This window comes from Bombina bombina, chromosome 5 (genome assembly GCF_027579735.1).
Source record: "Bombina bombina isolate aBomBom1 chromosome 5, aBomBom1.pri, whole genome shotgun sequence".
Classification (NCBI taxonomy): Eukaryota; Metazoa; Chordata; class Amphibia; order Anura; family Bombinatoridae; genus Bombina; species Bombina bombina.
In genome coordinates, this window is record NC_069503.1 from 536,670,951 (window position 1) to 536,693,371 (window position 22,421).

Consider the following 22,421-nt stretch of genomic DNA (forward strand, 5'->3'; position numbering starts at 1 on the left):
ATTTATAGGATTAAATGCCCTTGTGGGTGGCGCTACATTGGTGAGATTACTAGGTCTGTCCATGATAGAATAACTACAGTGCACTAATTAAAATAGCCAGTAGGTGGAGCTGTCCGCTTATATTGCAGCAAAGTAATGCAACTTAGCTGACTCAAATTGATCTGTGTACACAGAGCAGACCTATCGAGCAACAAGCTCTAGCAGCCACTTCCCTATTATCTTCCTGTCCAGCAGCTTGAGGTGAGGGTGTCTGTCTATTAATCACTGCAGATTGAAATGCATAGAATAGGTGCAGACCCAATATTATCTAACCTGCTAACAATGCAGAGAACTGTTTGCAGAAAAATGCACGTAAAAAACGTTTTTGTTCATTACACTTAGTTTGATGATGCAGTCTGTTGTCTAATTATTTTATTAGGTGCTGTTAGCAAATGTTTTTGTTCATTAAACTTAGTTTGATGATATAATCTATATTAGGTTTATAATGCTGTTTAGCATTTAATCTCTTAATTTCAAAGCTTTAAAAATAATGTAAATTAGGTGTTACTTCTGACTAATTTTGAGAGGCGCCTGGAACCTAACTCCCCACTGACTTACTTTATAAACTGGGTTTCAATTTACAACCATTCCTCCTGGAACCTAACCCATAAACTGAAGGCTACCTGTACTCTAAATTTGTCTCCACTTTAAAAAAGGACATTTTTCTTTCATGGTAGAAGTAAATTGGAAAGTTGAATAATAGAAACATTTGGGTTTCATGACCCTTTAATGCATTCCCAAAGGCTCCTTTTCTCTCATTTTTACTGGTGTGTATACAATTGTTTGCAGACAGCTACTTTAACTTTTTTTAAATACATACACTTGTACCTTTCCTATCCCTATCTACATTGTAGAAAAGCTATGTAAATAGACAATAGCACTGATTAATCTCCTAGTGGGGGGTATGAGGGACAGAGATTTTGTATGTGAAATATCAACTTCTGTTTATTCATCCCCAGCAATAATAAGCATTTCAGTATGTAACATAACACTTGCAAGTCTGCCCACTGTTATGGGCATGCCCTAAGAAACGGTTTTAATGAGAGGAACCCCCAGCTATTTCAAATACAGTAACAAACATGAAAGAATATCCAATACATTTAATACAGTAGGTATAACAAGTTACTAAGAATTTAGTATAAGGAAACTCATTTTGTAGTAGTGTGTCTCTTTAGGGTCTACCATGTGTGGAATTATAGTATTGCATAAAACCCAAGTCGCCCCCCCCATTAAGCAATGAAAAGGAAGGGAAGTGTTTTAAGGATTTGCTCTGGTTTACAGTTAAGATATTTTCGTTTTCGAAGGCTTCCCTCAACCTATCCCTATAATAGATTCAAAGGTTTTTAGAAATGAAAAATCAAGCCAATTTGTGGGAAACCGGTATTAAACTGCTCTTGATTTTGTTTTCAGTACTTTGAAAACAATTACAGAGTTCTGTTTTTCTTCACAAAAAGGTGGTATTTAAAGACCATATAATCGCATGTTAAGATTGCAGTTAATTTGTAACTCAAATTGCATTTGAAAATGCAAGATATTGACAGTATGAAGCACACTGTTCATATACAGTAGGATAAGTCACCGCCCTTTGTGGAACCTGATTAAATATATCTGCATTTAAGTGGATATTTAAATGTAACCTTATCCCTACATTTTCCATACACTGCATTATCGCACATCAAACTTTCTTTGCAGATTTCACAGCAGCAAACCTGATTCTTTCGATTTTATGTGCTACTTAAAGTTTCACTTTCAAATACTATTTAGCTAAAGAATCAATAGGAGAAAAAAAAGCCATTCAACAATATAAATCTACAAATTTGAAGATATTTTAATGGAATATACATCAGTTTTAACCTGTAACTGTAGGATGTTCTGTCTCAAATACAATTTTCACACAATGCAAATAAAACAGTTTGTCATGTTATGCACTGTATATGTTTTACAAATCAGTAATATTATAAGACCCAGATAATCCCCAATTAATTATCGGTCTTGCAAACACCTACCAGATTCTTATATCATGCCGTTTTAATAATCCCTGGAAAGACTCATTTTATCAAAAACAAATTGCCTACGTTTTTGAAAGAACAAAAAAAAAAAAAACTAACAAGTTCTACTAGATAAAAGTGACTGATCAACAAAATGTATTCTGCAAACATAAGGTAATTGTGCCCAGAACGATTTACCTTTTCACTTGTATCAGAAAAGTTTCATTTTTTGCAATGTGGGGTCCACCATGTCATACAACTGATTTCAAATGTGAACTTGAAATGTACATGTTATCTACTAACAAAACTGTTTACTTTAAACAAAAACAAAAAAACGCACTTGTACAATTTCAAAGAAAAAAAAACAGGCACACCCATTCTGGTTTTTATTAAAAATTAGCAAAAATCTGTACAAAAAGATATTCCCGGTTCATGGTGAAAATAAGCAGTAGTAAGTTATCGTCTTGGACCTCCTCTCCCCCGTCCTCTTCCTCGTCCTCTTCCACGGCCCCTTCCCCTGCCTCTTCCAGCAACTAAAAAATAAAAAAAATCATGCATTACAAGTTATGAGGAAACAAGTGATAATTTCTACAATTCAATAATAAATAAATATTTAATGTGTAGTTAAAAAAAAACAAAAACAAAAAAACTTTGCAATATACTTTCATTATTTTGTTGTACTATAGTAACTAAATTAGGGGAGAAAAGCTACTAGTACAGGAGGAGAAAGTTACTAACCCACTAAGTGGACCATTTATCAAACTCCGTATGGAGCTTGAAGAGCCGTGTTTCTGGCTGCTCCATAACCTGTCCTCCTGCTCTGAGGAGGCAGACAGATCGCGTGAAATCAACCTGATCCAATACGATCGGGTTGATTGACACCCGAATCTGCAGGGGGCGGCGTTGCACCAGCAGTTCACAAGAGCTGCTGGTGCAATGCTGAATGCGGAGAGCGTATTGCTCTCCACATTCAGCGATGTCTGTCGGACATGATCCGCTGATCGGATCATGTCGGACAGACATTTGTTAAATAGGCCCCTAAGGGTTAAATAAGGATTTTTTTTAAAATCATGCATTCAGTAAAGTGCCTTTATGCAAATTCCATATATAGTATATTTCTGAAAGTGAATGTAAAATGTTCCTCTGTAAATACGTCAACAATGACTAAACCGGCACCATCCAATCACGACAGGGCCTCATGAGATGGACGCTTGGGGGGGGGGGGGGTTGAAGAAGTAAAAGTTAAGTATTTGTAAAATACTGTGCAATGTAAACTTTCATCAATGAAAGTGACCCCGTTTTTAATCGTATATTTAAAAAACAGGCCCTAATTGATTAACGTTTACATTCACTTTAATTATAACTTAAAATGGCCAAAATAGTTGAAAATTAGAGCATGTCATTTTAAGACTATTGACCTGCAAAGGGACTAAACACACAGTAGTAGTGCTGCTTGGGATCCGCAGAGTACTTCAGGTCCAAAACAGAACTGTCGCTGTTTCAATCAGCAGTGCACTTTACTGAGAATTCATGATTTAAAAAAAAAATTTTGCAAATAAATCAGCTATTTTTCTTCTAAATGTCATCTGAATGCAGCAAAACATTTTAGCAACTATATATATATAAAAAAAAAAAAAAAAACACAACATAACACTTACCAGCTTCTCTTTTCTTAGATTTAACTTTTGGTTCAACGTCAACAAGTAGGGTGTCAAGGGGCAAGCTATCTGGTAGTATAAAGTAACGGATATTATTTCCTCTTATACTTAAAGTCTCCAACTGCACAGGCTCTCTGTTTTTCACAGTCATTTTTACAGCTTTCAAGTGTGTATTCATACTGACGTCAACACCTGGAAGAAGAAGAAAACAAATAAATGGATTAGATACTTTTACTAAATTGCAGTGTATGTTAAGAACAGTAATAATATATTAGAGAAATGTTTTCCTCTGGGCTTAATAAATCAGGAACACCAGGGAGCTTTAAATAATTAAAAGTGCAATATACAATATAACCCCTTTGTCAGGATGTCAGAAAATATATATTTAGTAAGTAAATAAGCGATAGGTTTTAAAAAAATTATAGCACTGAAAAAGCTTATTGGGACAGAAAGGCCACAATTGAAACAGGTAGGATTTCAATTTTGTATAGTAGCATTTTTGCTATATACTTCCATTAGCAAAAATTATAATAAAAAAAAAAAAAATGATAAATTTAAAAATGAACTTCAATTTGCCACCCACTCATAATTTGGCAGCCATCATCCAATCAGACTCATATGTATATAAGGTGAACTCTTGTACATCTTTCGTAGTAGCTGGCACCTCAAATTGTGCATTAGACTGTGCCCAATTCGATAATGGAAGCGAATTAGAAAGTCTCCTAAAATTGCATGCCAATCTGTACAGATTCATCAGCAAGGCAAGCTTGCACACTTGATAGGGAGTAAGGGAAAATCCCTAGAGCTCTGTTTACGGTGAGAATTACATGAATATTCATAAGCAGAAAAAAAAAAAATTCATTTCTAAAGGGACAGTCAAGTCCAAAAAACCCCCCCTCACAATTCAAATAGGGCATGTAATTTTAAACAACTTTCAAAATTACTTTTATCACCAATTTTACTTTGTTCTCTTGGTATCCTTAGTTGAAAGCTAAACATAGGAGGTTCATATGCTAATTTCTTAGACCTTGAAGGCCGCCTCTAAGCTGAATAAATTTTTAACCACTAGACGGCGTTAGTTTGTGTGTTTTATATAGATAACATTGGGCTCATGCACGTGAATTTACAGAGGAGTGAGCACTGATTGGCTAAAATGCAAGTCTGTCAAAGGAACTGAAATAAGGGGGCAGTCTGCAGATGCTTAGATACAAGGTAATTACAAAACTGGGGAATTGGTAATAAAGGGATTATCCATCTTTTAAAACAACAAAAATTCTGGTGTTGACTGTCCCTTTAAAAGGGCTTTAGCTGCAAAACTTGATACATGTACTGTATACTGAAAGGTTTACCACACACACACACCAATCTGATACAAGGGAAGAAATTTAGGTAGCAGTTAAATTACCTTGAAAAAGATACATTTAAAAATGTGTTACAAACTCGGCCATGCCTGATATTTTTTCAACATACATCAGACTTGCATAAAAACACCACACCCAGAGGCAGAACTTTTTTCACTTTCTGCGATAATTTTTTTAGTGAAATGTTTCTGCAGGTCATTTTTAAATAAAATTCAATTTTAAAATTAGGCAGTTATACTAAAAGCACCAGTACAATTGCAATGTGTTGGTTAACTGGAGAATAAAGCCCTTTTTAAATGTTTTAGAATAGATTGTAGTAGCTAAAAATTGCGTTGCAAATTAGCTGCATACAAAAAAAGAAATTGTAAAATGTCTTGAATAAATGTGTTTCCTTTTCTCTTTGTCTAACACAGAAGTGTATTAAAAAAGGTGCATTACTCATACGAATGTCTTACATTCAGAAAAAAAACAGCTTTGCAGACTGGGATAGGCTAGGGGGCAGGTTTGACAATAATCCCTGAGAGCCAGACAACAATCAATGCATTGCTGCTTTGCAGCACTACTGCATATTTGACTGTTCACGTCAAACAGCACTTTGCTCTGAATGCACCGTGTTAAGGAAAACTTACACAGTGCAGCCAGAGCACAGCTGTTTGAAAAGAACAGCCTAATGTGGAGCAGTGCTGCAAAGTTAGAGCGCTAACAGTTCCTGCATGTGTCCTGTTCTTTCTGCAGACATCTCAGATCACTGTATGTTCTGCCTTGGGGTACACCCCCCCACCCCCATACACACATACAAACACACCCACCACTCTCCCATTCACAAACCCACAGACAGCAAAGAAAAGCAAGAACATATAATTGACATAACCGTTCAATCTTCCCACCAAAATACACATAAGGGCATAACTCTACAAGTGTCAGCAGGATAGCCTACCTTTAAAGATAAGTTAGTCATTAGATTTAGTTGCCTATTAGTCCCAGGTTCCACTTGTGCAACAACTAGCACACATTTCAGTTACTGTCTTCCCTCACCTCCCCTACATATTGGTACCGGTGACGGTAACGATGTCATATGAATACTACGAAAATATATATCTCTTGCAATTTAGATATCACATACCCTCATGTTACAATTAATCTTCTAAGCAAGAATGTAAAGCTTAGAAGTCAGCCCATTTTTGGTTCAGCACCTGGGTAGCTCTTGATGATTGGTGGCTAAATGAACCCAGCTCCTACTGAGCATGTACAAGAATTCACAGAACATACATATTATGCATTTGTGATTATGCATTGATGAAACGGCCAGGAGCTTGTGGCCGAGAAACGCGTCTATAGCTCAAACAATAAATATTTTTAATATATTTTTATACCACAGCCTGACTTGTTGTGGCGTTTTCATTCACATGCCAAGCTTTTCTGTCACGGACAGATTATTTTTATTGTGAATTATTTTATTTCCAACACCGACCCGGGTGCCGAGTGTTTCACACGCAGGGGAGATTTGCTCGTCTTCTCCCACACAGCACGGCTCCATAGAACTCAGCCTCAGATTGTGGGGGAGAGTCCACGGCTACATCGGCGGAGACCTGTTTGTCCACTATACAGCGTACTGACTGCTGAATAAACGTCAGCCTGCACATTTGCACCTTCTTTTATAAGGGTGCCAATGCTCTTGTGAGTATATCTACATTTGACGTCCTCTGATGTGATTGCACACCCCTTTTCCTTTTGAAACTTATTTGCACTATGAGGCGCTGTCTTCTCTTGTTCCATCTTTAGATTTGTTCTGATCAGACACCTTTCACGACCAGCTGCCTGCTGCACATTGAACACCTACATTGAGATAAGAACTCTACTCTATTTACAGAGACTTTGACGGCTCAAGTCTTTTTCTTCTGCATTACTGAATTGGGACTCAATTAAACGATAAGCACTTTTTTCCTTTATTATTTTTGAGTACCATTGTTGCTTCTATATATTTTTTTCACCAATTTTGTTGACATATGTTTCCACTAATTTGTCTATATTTTTTCACTCTGTTGATATATTGCCTTATTATTTGCAGACATATTGTTTTATTATTTGCAACTAGACTCATATCGCTTTATCATACGTATTACTATCGATATTTTTTATATATATGAGAGTTCACTATACACTAGTAGCTTACAATCGCCATTTCTAAAGGTATATGCTTCACACCTGATTACACCTCACTTCCACTGATTCGTTTGCCCATCGATGAGCACACTCTTCCAACCCTCATCTCAGACACAGTCTTTTTACTAAGCGCTTATTTTATTTTATTATCATTCTTTCTTTAAGATATATTTGGCGCACTCTATTACCATTCTTTGGTATCTTCTTCACTGTATAGTCACAGCCCGGCCCGACCACGCCATTATACACAGTGCAGCTCGCTCCTGCTCTCTGACAGAGCAGGAGCGAGCTGCACTGTGTATAATGGCGCGGTCAAGCCAGGCTGCGACTATACAGCTGGCCCGATGCTCTGTGTGAAAAGAACAGCCGTTTTAAAAAATTAAAGGGGAATATTATGTTTTATAAAGTTTGCGCTAATATAATGTTATATAACTCTGCACTATGTGCAGAATTATATAACATTATTTTTGAGGTTTACCGACACTTTAACATAACCCTTTTTTCAATATTTAAATACAATTTTTAAAAATACATAAAATTATTTTCTGGCTAATCTTTGCTCTAAATGCATCATTCAAGCAATGATTTGTTCTTAATGTCCCTTTCACTTTTTGCAGGGGGGTAGCGTCGCTAGTCTTAAAATAACCTCAGATAAAAGTATATTATTTTTTCACTGACTTGGTCCTTGGAATATTGATGCTTTAAACCCTTTATTTGAATTAAGTGGCCCTAGTTTATATTCCTATGGTCATGGGATAAAATGGGCCTCTATAGCGTCACCTAATAGAATACAATAGAAGAATTGAGTGAATGAAGTAAAAGGAGGTAATCATTTTTCAAATCTTTAGATTGTATTTGGTTCATGTGCCTTGTTCATGCAACTTTTTTTTAAAACCAGAAGTTGCAAAGTGGAGAAAAAAAAAAAAAAAGTATAAGGTATGATTTTTCACTAGTTTAATCATAATTTATTGCAATCTGTTTATGGAAAAAACACTGTTAACACACAGGAGAAGCACTGAGAAAGAATATATAAGGAGCTAAATTAAAATTCTCAAATTGGAGCATTTCATTACTGCATGTCTGTGTAGTACAGTTTAACCCCTGTAAAGGGATAAACAAGCTTGAGAGCAGCAATACACTACTAGGAGCAAGTGGAACACATCTGATGAACAGAAAAGGGAGTGTAGCCACCAATCACCAGCTAGCTCCCAATAGTGTTGCATATGTACATATTACCTCAACAAAGGATACTAATGGAACAAAGAACATTTGAAAATAAACGGGAAACACTTTTGTGATTCAGATACAAGTAAGTTTAAAATTATAGCCTCTTATAAAGTCTACTTAATTCACTTAGTACCCTTTGTTGAAGGTGCAGCCAGCAAATCGGGTAAGCAAACCAATCGAGATGCAATAAGTGCAGAATACTAACACAGTTAACCTGCATTAAAATAATGCACATAAAAGAACCCATTTACAATGTATTAAACGGGTGTTGTATTTAAGTAGTTACAGGAAATTCATTGGAGTTCTAGTAAAATAAAAAATACCGCTAGGACTGTACATTCTCTTTACAGTGCCATTGACTATAACAAAGACGCTTCCTCTACGCTATAAATACCTGTGATAGTGCCGTGAACCTGAGTCCCATTTTTCAGTTCTATCGTCACTGTCTCGTGGCTCAGTTTCATCAAAAATCTAAAAATAAAGAAAATACACACAACGGTCACGTTTGACAAACGGAAATAAAATATAAAATTCTATACAAACTCACCTACTGTATTAATTCACTTGGTTATTAAGAAGACCCACATGAGGCTCCGAAACCCTTTGTATTAATCAGAACCCCGCTACATTTTTTTCCCGCCCCACAAACCTCCTACTACTGAAACCCGTTGTGGCTAATCGGTCTCCATCCTTCATCGCTGTATATACTTAACATGAAATACATACCTCACTAGCTTCATGACTGCAGGTAAAAAGCACCGAGCTGATTATTTGCGTACAAATCCAGCCGGTTTCCCAGTAAACCCCTTTTATTCACGGTCACAATTACAAGGCCTCAAATCGCCAGGCAATGAATGAACGCAATATAATGGTTCCGATAACCCGGATACGGAAGTTATCTGAAAGCGGAAATCACCAGTTACTTCCATGTTTGCGTCTTTTCATAATTGTTAAAACTTTATTGAAAGTTAGCAATGAGAAAATAGTGACAATTCTGAAACATACACACAGACTCCTGAAGTCCCGATCGATGGCATAGTCTTACTGATGTAATAAAATAAGATACTGTGACTGTTATAAAACACGAGTACTTTAATACAGCCTAATAGAAACAAACAACTACATAATATAAACGTCAACGCGAAATAACTAGTTGCTATAGTAGATGCACGCCACGTTAAAAAAGGCAATATAAAATAATGGCAAATATCTGCACTAAATTTAATGTCCTGGTAAAATCTTAGTTTAGCGTTCTAAATTATTTTCTCAGCCATATCTCATTATTTTCCTACAAAAATTGGCGTGGGGGTTCAGATGAGGGCCAACAATGCTGCAATGTTTGTGTCTCCAGGAACAAAAAGGGGAGACATATTTTGGGGTGTAAAGTCCCTGTTTTCCCCATAGACTTTCCCCAGCCAGCCAGCGTGTACATTACGGTGATCTGTTCCTTTAAGGCTCTGTGTGCAGGTGTTAAGCTGCCCTTTAAGGTTACGCTGCATGCACATTATGGTGATCTGTCCCTTTAATGCTCTGTGCGCAGGTGTCGAGCTGCCCTTTAAGGTTGCACTGCGTCCACATTAGGGTGATCTGTCCCTTTAAGGCTCTGTGCGCAGGTGTCGAGCTGCCCTTTAAGGTTGCGCTGCGTGCACATTATGGTGATCTGTCCTTTTAAGGCTCTGTGCGCAGGTGTCGAGCTGCCCTTTAAGGTTGCGCTGCGTGCACATTATGGTGATCTGTCCTTTTAAGGCTATGTGCGCAGGTGTCGAGCTGCCCTTTAAGGTTGCGCTGCATGTACATTACGGTGATCTGTCCCTTTAAGGCCCTGTGCGCAGGTGTCGAGCTGCCCTTTAAGGTTGCGCTGCATGTACATTACGGTGATCTGTCCCTTTAAGGCTCTGTGCGCAGGTGTCGAGCTGCCCTTTAAGGTTGCGCTGCGTATACATTACGGTGATCTGTCCCTTTAAGGCTCTGTGCGCAGGTGTCAAGCTGCCCTTTAAGGTTGCGCTGCGTGAACATTACTGCGATCTGTCCCTTTAAGACGGTGTGCGTGTGGTGCTAGTTGACCCTTTGAAGGCTGTGTGGGTTTTTGCCTGTCCCTTTAAGACTGTGACCAGGTGCTATCCTGCGCTTTAAGGCTGTGTGAACATTATTTCCTCAGCAGTTTGTACAGTTGTTACTGAGGGCTGCTTTAAGTGTCTGTGTACAGTAAATAGTTACAAATGTATAAAAAGCTGTAGGCTGAGGGTTTGATACAATGTATCCATGTAGGTGAGCAGAGCTGGCTGGCTGGGGAAAGTCTATGGGGAAAACAGGGACTTTACACCCCAAAATAGGGCTCCCCTTTTTGTTCATGGAGACACAAACATTGCAGCATTGTTGGTAGCCCTCATCTGAACCCCCACGCCCATTTTTGTAGGAAAATAATGAGATATGGCTGGGAAAATAATTTAGAACGCTAAACTAAGATTTTACCAATGTCCTACCAACAACATATCACGTACAAATTTGTATTATAAAAGCACATTCATATGAAAGACCACTGTCATTGAACGTATGAAGCTGTATGTTTTAAAGAAAGAGTGTCTTGCAATAAAAGCTCGATATTTTCCTTTTTTAAAAACTAAAAAAAATTACATCAAGCATAAGGGAAGAGAAAAAACACTATTCCCCATCACAGCATTAAAGTCACATAAAACCCAAAAGTATTATTTCATGATTCAGATAGCACATACAATTTTAAACAACTTTCCAATGTACATCTATTATCAAATTCCCTTCATTTTCTTGTTATCCTTTGTTGAAAAGCAGGCAGGTAAATTTAGAAGTGTGCACTGTGTGCAGCACTATATGGCAGGTAGTTCTGCAACACTTTTATATATTAGCAGCAGCAGCACTATTTCCTGTCATGCAGTGCTTCAGGCATGTGCACCGCTACCTATCGATATCTTCAACAAAACATGAGAATGAAACAAATTGGATAATAGAAGTAATTTGGAAACTTTAAAAAAAATAGTATTCTCTATATGAATCATGAAATAATTATTTTTGGTTTATGCAGACATCCCAAACTGCAAAAACTAATTTCAGGGAGGTGGCTTCTCCCGCTACTGCGCCGCTTCCTCCCTCCCTCCTAGTTATATATTGGACACCTTGAAACCCTAAATAAGATAGAGACTTATCATTAAAGTAGCTTCCCACTAAAGTCACATTAAAAAAAAGTAACTTTATTGCACAAGCACATACAACAAACCTATTTTCCAGTGATCAAACGCTTGTTGAATGCTTAAATATTTAAGAATACGAAGTTTAATTACGTGCAGTAAATAAGGTAGTATTTGTGTTTTTATTTTATTAAAATCAGTGGGGGCTTTTTGGTTACTGATGCATGCTTTGAGAGTTCTATAACGTCCCAGCAATTAAAGGCATTCCTTAAAGAAACACTTTTCCAGATTTGGGCCATATTGGATCATGGTACTTGGAGTTTCAGGGAGATTGCATTCCATTTGCTGGCATCAGGGAGCCGCTATTACAATCAAGGAGACTCAGGGAGAATACTACCTTATTTACTGCACGTAATTAAACTTCGTATTGAAAAATATTTAAGCATTCAACAAGCGTACGATCACTGGAAAATAGGTTTATTGTATGTGATTGTGCAATAAAGCTACTTTTTTAATGTGACTTTACTGGGAAGCTACTTTAATGATAAGTCTCTATCTTATTTAGGGTTTCAAAGTGTCCAATATATAACTGGGAGGGAGGGGGTGGTGACGCAGTAGCGGGTGAAGCCACCTCCCTGAAATTAGTTTTTGCAGGTTGGGATGTCTGCAATTATTTATATCATTTATATATATATATGCTACTGGCAGTCAAAGGGGATAAACATCCTGGAACTCTTTGCCATCTTTAGGACTCTTCATAATTAGCCTAAACTCAGGCCAGAATCCTTCCTTCATTTCCAGTTGGACTTGAGTTGCCAGCATCTTCACACGGGAGAATATTCTCTAAACCAGGAGGTATTTAGCCAGATAGTAGGAAGGTGGGTTCTACCAGAGATAGACCTCATGTCTTCTTGTTTGAACCGCAAACTTGCACACTATTGTGCCAGGTCTGGAGAACCTCAGACAAAACTGATAAATGCTGTAGCGGTTCCTTGGTCTTTCAATTTCATTAACTTTTTTCCTCCATTTGTGTTGCTATCCAGTGTGATAGCCAAAATCAAACTGGAATGGGCATCAGCAATTCTGATTGTTCCAGCATGGCCTTGCTGCAATTATTGTGCAGACTTGATTCAAATGTCCTCATGCAAGGCTTGGCATCTTCCTCTCAGGAAATATCTTCTCTCTCAAGGACCTTAAAGGGACACTGAACCCAAATTTTTTCTTTTGTGATTCAGATAGAGCATGAAATTTTAAGCAACTTTCTAATTTACTCCTATTATCAAATTTTCTTCATTCTCTTGGTATCTTTATTTGAAATGCAAGAATGTAAGTGTAGATGCCGGCCCATTTTTGGTGAACAACCTGGGTTGTTCTTGCTGATTGGTGGATAAATTCATCCACCAATAAAAAGTGCTGTCCACAGTTCTGAACTAAAAAAACATAATTTATGTAAGAATTTACCTGATAAATTCATTTATTTCATATTGGCAAGAGTCCATGAGCTAGTGACGTATGGGATATAAATTCCTACCAGGAGGGACAAAGTTTCCCAAACCTCAAAATGCCTATAAATACACCCCCCACCACACCCACAATTCAGTTTAACGAATAGCCAAGAAGTGGGGTGATAAGAAAGGAGCGAAAGCATCAACAAGGAATTGGAATAATTCTGCTTTATACAAAAAAAATCATAACCACCATAAGAAGGGTGGGTCTCATGGACTCTGGCCAATATGAAAGAAATTAATTTATCAGGTAAATTCTTACATAAATTATGTTTTCTTTCATGTAATTGGCAAGAGTCCATGAGCTAATGACGTATGGGATAGCAAATACCCAAGATGTGGAACTCCATGCAAGAGTCACTAGAGAAGGAGGGATACAAATAAAGGACAGCCAATTCCGCTGAAAAAATTAATCCACAACCCAAATCAAAAGTTTTAATCTTTATAATGAAAAAAACTAAAATTATAAGCAGAAGAATCAAACTGATTTACCCGACTCCAAATAAGCATGATGAATCAAAAGTTTTAACCAAGATGCCAAAGAAATGGCAGAAGCCTTCTGACCTTTCCTAGAACCAGAAAAGATAACAAATAGATTAGAAGTCTTCCTGAAATCTTTAGTAGCTTCAACATAATATTTCAAAGCTCTTCCACATCCAAAGAATGTAAAGATCTCTCCAGAGAATTTTTAGGATTAGGACACAACGAAGGGACAACAATTTCTCTACTAATGTTGTTGGAATTCACAACTTTAGGTAAAAATTTAAATGAAGTCAGCAAAACCGCCTTATCCTGATGAAAAATCAGAAAAGGAGACTCACAATAAAGAGCAGATAATTCAGAAACTCTTCTAGCGGAAGAGATGGCCAAAAGGAACAATACTTTCCAAGAAAGTAATTTAATGTCCAGAGAATGCATAGGCTCAAACGGAGGAGCCTGTAAAGCCCTCAAAACCAAATTAAGACTCCAAGGAGGAGAGATTGACTTAATGACAGGCTTGATATGAACTAAAGCCTGTACAAAACAATTAATATCAGGAAGATTAGCAATTTTTATGTGGAACAGAACAGAAAGAGCAGAGATTTGTCCTTTCAAGGAACTTGCAGACAAACCCTTATCTAAACCATCCTGAAGAAACTGTAAAATTCTAGGAATTCTAAAAGAATGCCAAAAGAATTTATGAGAAGAACACCATGAAATGTAAGTCTTCAAAACTCGGTAATAAATCTTTCTAGACACAGATTTGTGAGCCTGCAACAAAGTATTAATCACTGAGTCAGAGAAACCTCTATGACTAAGCACTAAGCGTTCAATTTCCATACCTTGGATTTTAGATCCTGATGGAAAAATGGGCCTTGAGATAGAAGGTCTGGCCTTAACGGAAGTGGCCAAGGTTGGCAACTGGACATCCGAACAAGATCCGCATACCAAAACCTGTGTGGCCATGCTGGAGCCACCAGCAGTACAAACAAACGCTCCATTATGATTTTGGAAATCACTCTTGGAAGAAGAACTAGAGGCGGAAAGACATAAGCAGGTTGAAAACTCCAAGGAAGTGTCAACGCATCCACTGCTTCCGCCCGAGGATCCCTGGAGCTGGACAGATACCTGGGAAGTTTCCTGTTTAGATGAGAAGCCATCAGATCTATTTCTGGAAGCCCCCACATCTGAACAATCTGAAAAAACACATCTGGGTGAAGAGACCACTCTCCCGGATGTAAAGTCGACTGAGATAATCCGCTTCCCAATTGTCTATACCTGGGATATGGACCGCAGACATTAGACAGGAGCTGGATTCCGCCCATGCAAGTATCCGAGATACTTCTTTCATGGCTTGAGGACTGTGAGTCCCACCTTGATGATTGACATACGCCACGATTGTGACATTTTCTGTCTGAAAACAAATAAACCGTTCTCTCTTCAAGAAGAGGCAAAAACTGAAGAGCTCTGAGAATAGCACTGAGTTCCAAAATATTGATTGGTAATCTCGCCTCTTGAGATTTCCAAACCCCCTGCACTGTCAGAGATCCCCAGACAGCTCCCAAACCTGAAAGACTCGCATCTGTTGTGATCACAGTCCAGGCTGGACGAACAAAAGAGGCCCCTTGAACTAAACAATGGTGATCTAACCACCAATTCAGAGATAATCGAACATTGGGATTTAAGGATATTAATTGTGATATCTTTGTATAATCCCTGCACCATTGGTTCAGCATACAAAGCTGAAGAGTGATGTGAAAACGAGCAAAGGGGATCGCGTCCTATGCTGCAGTCATGAGACCTAAAACCTCTATGCACATAGCTACTGAAGGGAATGATTGAGACTGAAGGTTTCGACAAGCTGTAACTAATTTCAGACATCTCTTGTCTGTTAGAGACAAAGTCATGGACACTGAATCTATTTGGAAACCTAAAAAGGTTACCCTTGTCTGAGGAATCAAAGAACTTTTTGGTAAATTGATCCTCCAACCATGTTTTTGAAGAAACAACACTAGTTGATTCGTGTGAGATTCTGCAGAATGTAAAGACTGAGCAAGTACCAAGATATCATCCAAATAAGGTAACACTGAAATACCCGCTCTCAGATTACAGAGAGTAGGGCACCAAGAACCTTTGAAAAGATCCTTGGAGCTGTTGCTAGGCCAAAAGGAAGAGCAACAAATTGGTAATGCTTGTCTAGAAAAGAGAATCTCAGGAACTGATAGTGATCTGGATTAATCAGAATATGAAGATATGCATCCTGTAAGTCTATTGTAGACATATAATGCCCTTGCTGAACAAAAGGCAGAATAGTCCTTATAGTCACCATTTTGAATGTAGGTATTCTTACATAACGATTCAAAATTTTTAGATCCAGAACTGGTCTGAAAGAATTCTCCTTCTTTGGAACAATGAACAGATTTGAATAAAACCCCAGACCTCGTTCCTGAAAAGGAACTGGCACAATTACCCCAGATAACTCCAGATCTGAAACACACTTCAGGAAAGCCTGAGCCTTTACTGGGTTCACTGGAATGCGTGAGAGAAAGAAACTTCTCACAGGCGGTCTTACTTTGAAACCTATTCTGTAGCCTTGAGAAACAATGTTCTGAATCCAATGATTTTGGATTGAATTGATCCAAATATCCTTGTAAAATCTTAGTCTGCCCCCTACCAGCACAGCTGCGGACTTGGGGGCTGATTTAGATCTTTTAAATGGCTTGGATTTATTCCAGACTGGAGAAGGCTTCCAATTGTAAACCGTTCCCTTAGGGGAAGGGTCAGGTTTCTGTTCCTTATTTTGACGAAAGGAACGAAAACGGTTAGCAGCCTTAAATTTACCCTTAGATTTTTTATCCTGAGGCAAAAAAGCTCCCTTCCCTCCAGTAACAGTTGAAATAATACAATCCAACTGAGAACCAACTAATTTATTACCTTGGAAAGAGAGAGATAACAACGTTGATTTAGAAGTCATATCAGCGTTCCAAGATTTAAGCCATAAAGCTCTTCTAGCTAATATAGCTAAAGACATATATCTGACATCAATTCTAATGATATCAAAAAGGCACCACAAATGAAATTATTAGCATATTGAATTAGCTGAACAATGCTATATACATTAAGATCTGGTACTTGTTGTGCTAAAGTTTCCAACCAAAAAGTTGAAGCAGCAGCAACATCAGCCAAAGAAATAGCAGGCCTAAGAAGATGACCTGAACATAAATAAGCCTTCCTTAGATAAGATTCAAGTTTCCTATCTAAAGGATCTTTAAAAGAAGTACTATCTGCCGTAGGAATAGTAGTACGTTTAGCAAGAGTAGAGATGGCCCCATCAACTTTGGGGATCTTTTCCCAAAACTCCAATCTATCAGTCGGAAAAAGATACAGTTTCTTAAACCTTGAAGAAGGAGTAAAAGAAGTACCCAGTCTATTCCATTCCCTAAAAATTACATCTGAAATAGCATCAGGAACTGGAAAAACCTCTGGAATAACTACTTGAGGTTTAAAAACTGTATGAAGATTTGTCGGTGTCAATATCTGAGGCAGAATCTTCTGAACCAGATAGATCCTCATCAGAGATAGATAAATCAGAATGCTGTCGGTCATTTAAAAATTCATCAATTTTATGAGACATTTTAAAAGACCTTTTATGTTTATTAGACGGTGGCATGACAGACAAAGCCTTCTGAATGGAATTAGAAACAAATTCTCTCACATTAACAGGAATTTCCCTGAGCATTAGATGTTGAAGGAACAACAACAGGTAATGGATTATTACTAATGGAAATATTGTCTGCATTTGAAAGTTTATCATGACAATTAACACAAACTACAGCCGGAGGAACAGTTACCACAAGTTTACAACAAATGCACTTAGCTTTGGTAGAACCGACATCAGGCAGCAGGATTCCAATAGTAGATTCTGAGACAGGGTCAGATTGAGACATCTTGCAATATGTAATAGAAAAAATAACATATAAAGCAAAATTATCAATTTCCTTATATGACAGTTTCAGGAATGGGAAAAATGCAAACAAAATAAGCCTCTGGAAACCAGAAGCAAAATTAAATAAAGACTTAAATAATGTCAAAAATCTGGCGCCAAGTTTGATGCCCACAACTGACAAAATATTTTTTGGCGCCAAGAACGTCTGCAACAAACACGTGAAAACTCTCTGCGCCAACTAAGACACCGGAAATGACGAAAATACATCAACAAACGTAATTCTTGCGCCAAAAAGTCTTGCGCCAAGAACAACGCAATAAATTATAGCATTTCGCGCTCCCGCGAGCCTAACAGCCCGCAATTTAAAAAAGAGAGTCAATTTGAAAATTTCAGGTAAGAATTTTTTTTTTTTATATGCATTTCCCAAAATGAAACTGACAGTCTGCAAGAATATACTGATTAACCTGAATCATGGCAAATAAGTACAAAACATATATTTAGAACTTTACGTATAAAGTGCCAAACCATAGCTGAGAGTGTCTTAACCCCTTAATGACAACTGACGTACCAGGTACGTCATGCATTAACAAGCAGTTAAAGACAATAGACGTACCTGGTACGTCAGTTGTCTAACAGAGTGCTGGAAGCGATTGCGATCGCTTCCAGCAGCTCTGAGGGTATTGCAGTGATGCATCCTGCAATACCCCTTTACAAGCCTCCGATGCAGAGAGAGCCACTCTGTGGCCCTCTCTGCACCAGAGCGTCGTTGGTGGGTGGGAGCAAGGCAAGGAGGCGGGTGGGCGGCCTGCCAAGGGCCTGTGATGTGGAGGGGGGCGGGGGCTGGATCGGAGGCGGCAGTGTCCGGGGGCGCGCACAGATGCGCGTGCGCTTGTGCACGGGGGGAGGCGAGTGGGCGCGTGCACGGGGCGGGAGCGGGTGGGAACTGCTACACTACAGAAAAATGTAATACAAAATTGGGAGAAAAGGGGGGATTTTAATGTCATAAACAATCGAAGGGTTCTGGGAGGGGGGGGGAAGCTACACTACAGAAAATTGCAAAAAAGTAAAAAAAAATAATAAAAGCATATTTTTTATTCTAAACTGGGTACTGGCAGACAGCTGCCAGCACCCAAGATGGCGCCCATTATGCTAGAGGGGGAGGGTTAGAGAACTGTTTGATGGGGGATCCGTGAGGTTGGGGGCTAAGGGGGGATTCTATACAGCAGCATATGTAAATATGCTATAAAAAAAAGCAAATAAAACAAAACAAATATACCTTTTATTTTAGTACTGGCAGACTTAAGATGGCGGGAACAATTGTGGGGTGGGGGAGGGAAGAGAGCTGTTTGGGAGGGATCAGGGGGTCTGATGTTTCAGGTGGGAGGCTGATCTCTACACTAAAGCTAAAATTAACCCTGCAAGCTCCCTACAAGCTACCTAATTAACCCCTTTACTGCTAGCCATAATACACGTGTGATGCGCAGCGGAATTTAGCGGCCTTCTAATTACCAAAAAGCAACGCCAAAGCCATATATGTCTGCTATTTCTGAACAAAGGGGATCCCAGAGAAGCATTTACAACCATTTGTGCCATAATTGCACAAGCTGTTTGTAAATAATTTCAGTAAGAAACCAAAAATTGTGAAAAATGTAAAGTTTTTTTTTATTTGAACGTATTTGGCGGTGAAATGGTGGCATGAAATATACCAAAATGTGCCAAGATCAATGCTTTGGGTTGTTTACTACACTAAAGCTAAAATTACCCCAAAAAGCTCCCTACATGCTCCCTAATTAACCCCTTCACTGCTGGGCATAATACACGTATGTGCGCAGTGGCATTTAGCGGCCTTCTAATTACCAAAAAGCAACGCCAAAGCCATATATGTCTGCTATTTCTGAACAAAGGGGATGCCAGAGAAGCATTTACAACCATTTATGCCATAATTGCACAAGCTGTTTGTAAACAATTTCAGTGAGAAACCGAAAGTTTGTGAAAAAATTTGTGAAAAAACTAACGATTTTTTGTATTTGATCGCATTTGGCGGTGAAATGGTGGAATGAAATATACCAACATGGGCCTAGATCAATACTTTGGGATGTCTTCTAAGAAAAAATACATACATGTCAATGGATATTCAAAGATTCCTGAAAGATATCAGTGTCCCAATGTAACTAGCGCTAATTTTCAAAAAAAGTGGTTTGGAAATAGCAAAGTGTTACTTGTATTTATGGCCCTATAACTTGCAAAAAAAACAAAGAACATGTAAACATTGGGTATTTCTAAACTCAGGACAAAATTTAGAAACTATTTAGCATGGGTGTTTTTTGGTGGTTGCAGATGTGTAACAGATTTTGGGGCTAAAAGTGTTTTCCATTTTTTCCTCATATTTTATCATTTTTTTTATAGTAAATTATAATATATGATGAAAATAATGCTATCTTTAGAAATTCCATTTAATGGCGAGAAAAACGGTATATAATATGTGTGGGTACAGTAAATGAGTAAGAGGAAAATTACAGCTAAACACAAACACCGCAAAAATGTAAAAATAGCCTTTGTCACAAACGGACAGAAAATGGAAAAGTACTGTTGTCATCAAGGGGTTAAATAAAAGAAAACATACTTACCAAAAGACACTCATCTACATAAAGTAGATAACCAAACCAGTACTGAAACGAGAATCAGTAGAGGTAATGGTATATGAGAGTATATCGTCGATCTGAAAAGGTAGGTAGGAGATGAATCTCTACGACCGATAACAGAGAACCTATGAAATAGATCCCCATTAGGATGACCATTGTATTAAATAGGTAATACTCCCTTCACATCCCTCTGTCATTCACTGCACGCTGAGAGGAACCGGGCTTCAGCATGCTGAGAAGCGTATATCAACGTAGAAATCTAGCACAAATTTACTTCACCACCTCCACAGGAGGCAAAGTTTGTAAAACTGAATTGTGGGTGTGGTGGGGGGTGTATTTATAGGCAGAGGCGTAACTAGAAACCACAGGGCCCAGGTGCAAGAATCTAAGAAGGGGCACCCACACCACCCCTCCCCCCTCCAAAAAAAGGTGAATTTAATACATATATTTTTTTTTTTTTTACATTTAACACAGAAAACAAAATGTGAATCAGATTACATGTCTGCAAAAGGAGGCACCCTGTGCCCACAGTCTGTGAGATGGTCTGACCCTCTATTACTGTATATAGTGACACTGTTTAACCCACCAGTACTGAATATAGTGAGTTAGTGACACAGTCTGTAATCTGCCAGTGAGATGGCTGGCCTGACCCTACCCGCCCAGTACTTTATAAAGTGACCACAGTAGTCAGTGACATGGTCCAGCCCCCCTTACTGTATATAGTGGTACGGTATAGTGACACTGTTTACCCCCTGCCCCCCCATGCTGTAGTAACAAGGTCTGTAATTTGCTGGTTCCACAAACATACACAAACACACACATACATGCATAAATACACACACAGTCACATACATACACACACACACACCATACACACACACATAAACATCAATGGGTAAAAAAGAAACACTAACCCCTGTAGTCATGTCACACTCACATGATATCAGTGCAGGCAGTGATAGGTTAATGTTTTTTATTAAAAAAAAATTATAAAAAAAAAAAGTTTTTCTTTTTTTTTTAAGCTGGGGCCCAGTCGCACCTGCGACCTCTGCACCCCCTGTAGTTTCGCCCCTGTTTATAGGCATTTTGAGGTTTGGGAAACTTTGCCCCTCCTGGTAGGAATGTATATCCCATATGTCACTAGCTCCTGGACTCTTGCCAATTACATGAAAGAAAAAAACTTAGATGTATTATTTTTCAAATAAAGATAGCAAGAGAACAAAGAAAAATTGATAATAGGAGTAAATTAGAAAGTTGCTTAAAATTTCATGCTCTATCTGAATCACGAAATAAAAAAAAATTGGGTTCAGTATCCCTTTAAGACTGAATTTCACAGCTTGGCGAATGAACACCTGGTACTGTCACAAAGAGGTTTTTCTGCAAAAGTGATTGATACCTTAATAACGGCTAGGAAACCCATCGCCAGACGTATCTACCATAAAGTTTGAAAAAACTTTTTATTCTGGTGTACAAGCAAGCGATACCATTGGAATTATTTTAGAAATCCTAGAAAACTAAATTTATGCTTACCTGATAAATTTATTTATTTCTTGACACAGTGAGTCCACGGATCATCATCAATTACTGTTGGGAATATCACTCCTGACTAGCAGGAGGCGGCAAAGCGCACCACAGCAGAGCTGTTAAGTATCACTTCCCTTCGCACAAACCCTAGTCATTCGACCAAAGGAAAGGAGAAAAAGGAAATAACACAAGGTGCCTGAGGTTTATATACCAAAAAACTGTCTAAAAAAACAAGGCAGGCCGTGGAGTCACCGTGTCAAGAAATAAATAAATTTATCAGGTAAGCATCAATTTTGTTTTCTTTCTAATGACACGGCGAGTCCACGGATCATCATCAGTTACTGTTGGGAATCAATACCGAAGCTAGAGGACACAGATGATAAGGGAGGGACAAGAAAGGCAACCTAAACAGAAGGCACCACTGCTTGAATAACCTTTCTCCCAAAAGAAGCCTCAGCCTTGCAAATTTGTTCCACAGAAGCTTCATTTTTGAAAGCCCAGCAAGAAGAAACAGCCCTCATGGAATGAGCCATGATTCTCTCAGGAGGCTGCTGTCCAGCAGTTTTATAGGGCAAAAGAATTATACTCTTCAGCCATACCGAAAGAGAAGTAACCGTAGCTGTCTGACCCTTGCGTTTCCCAGAGAAACAGACAAAGCAGAAGACTGGCAAAAGCTCCTTATGAGAAGAAGGATTAGGAAACAAAGAAGGAACAATGATTTACTGAT

The 22,421-nt window shown here is 38.3% G+C and overlaps 1 protein-coding gene across 1 annotated transcript; it reads right to left on the minus strand.

Moving 5' to 3' along the window:
- Nucleotides 1-1,843: 1,843 nt before the first annotated feature.
- On the minus strand, nucleotides 1,844-9,316 carry LOC128659420 (small nuclear ribonucleoprotein Sm D1). The gene is made up of 4 exons (XM_053713058.1): nucleotides 9,163-9,316; nucleotides 8,831-8,907; nucleotides 3,686-3,877; nucleotides 1,844-2,560 (listed from the first exon to the last, which is right to left on the minus strand). The coding sequence occupies exons 1-4, from the start codon at nucleotides 9,174-9,176 to the stop codon at nucleotides 2,484-2,486; spliced, it is 360 nt and encodes a 119-aa protein (XP_053569033.1). The 5' UTR covers nucleotides 9,177-9,316; the 3' UTR covers nucleotides 1,844-2,483.
- Between the last annotated feature and the right edge of the window lie 13,105 nt (nucleotides 9,317-22,421).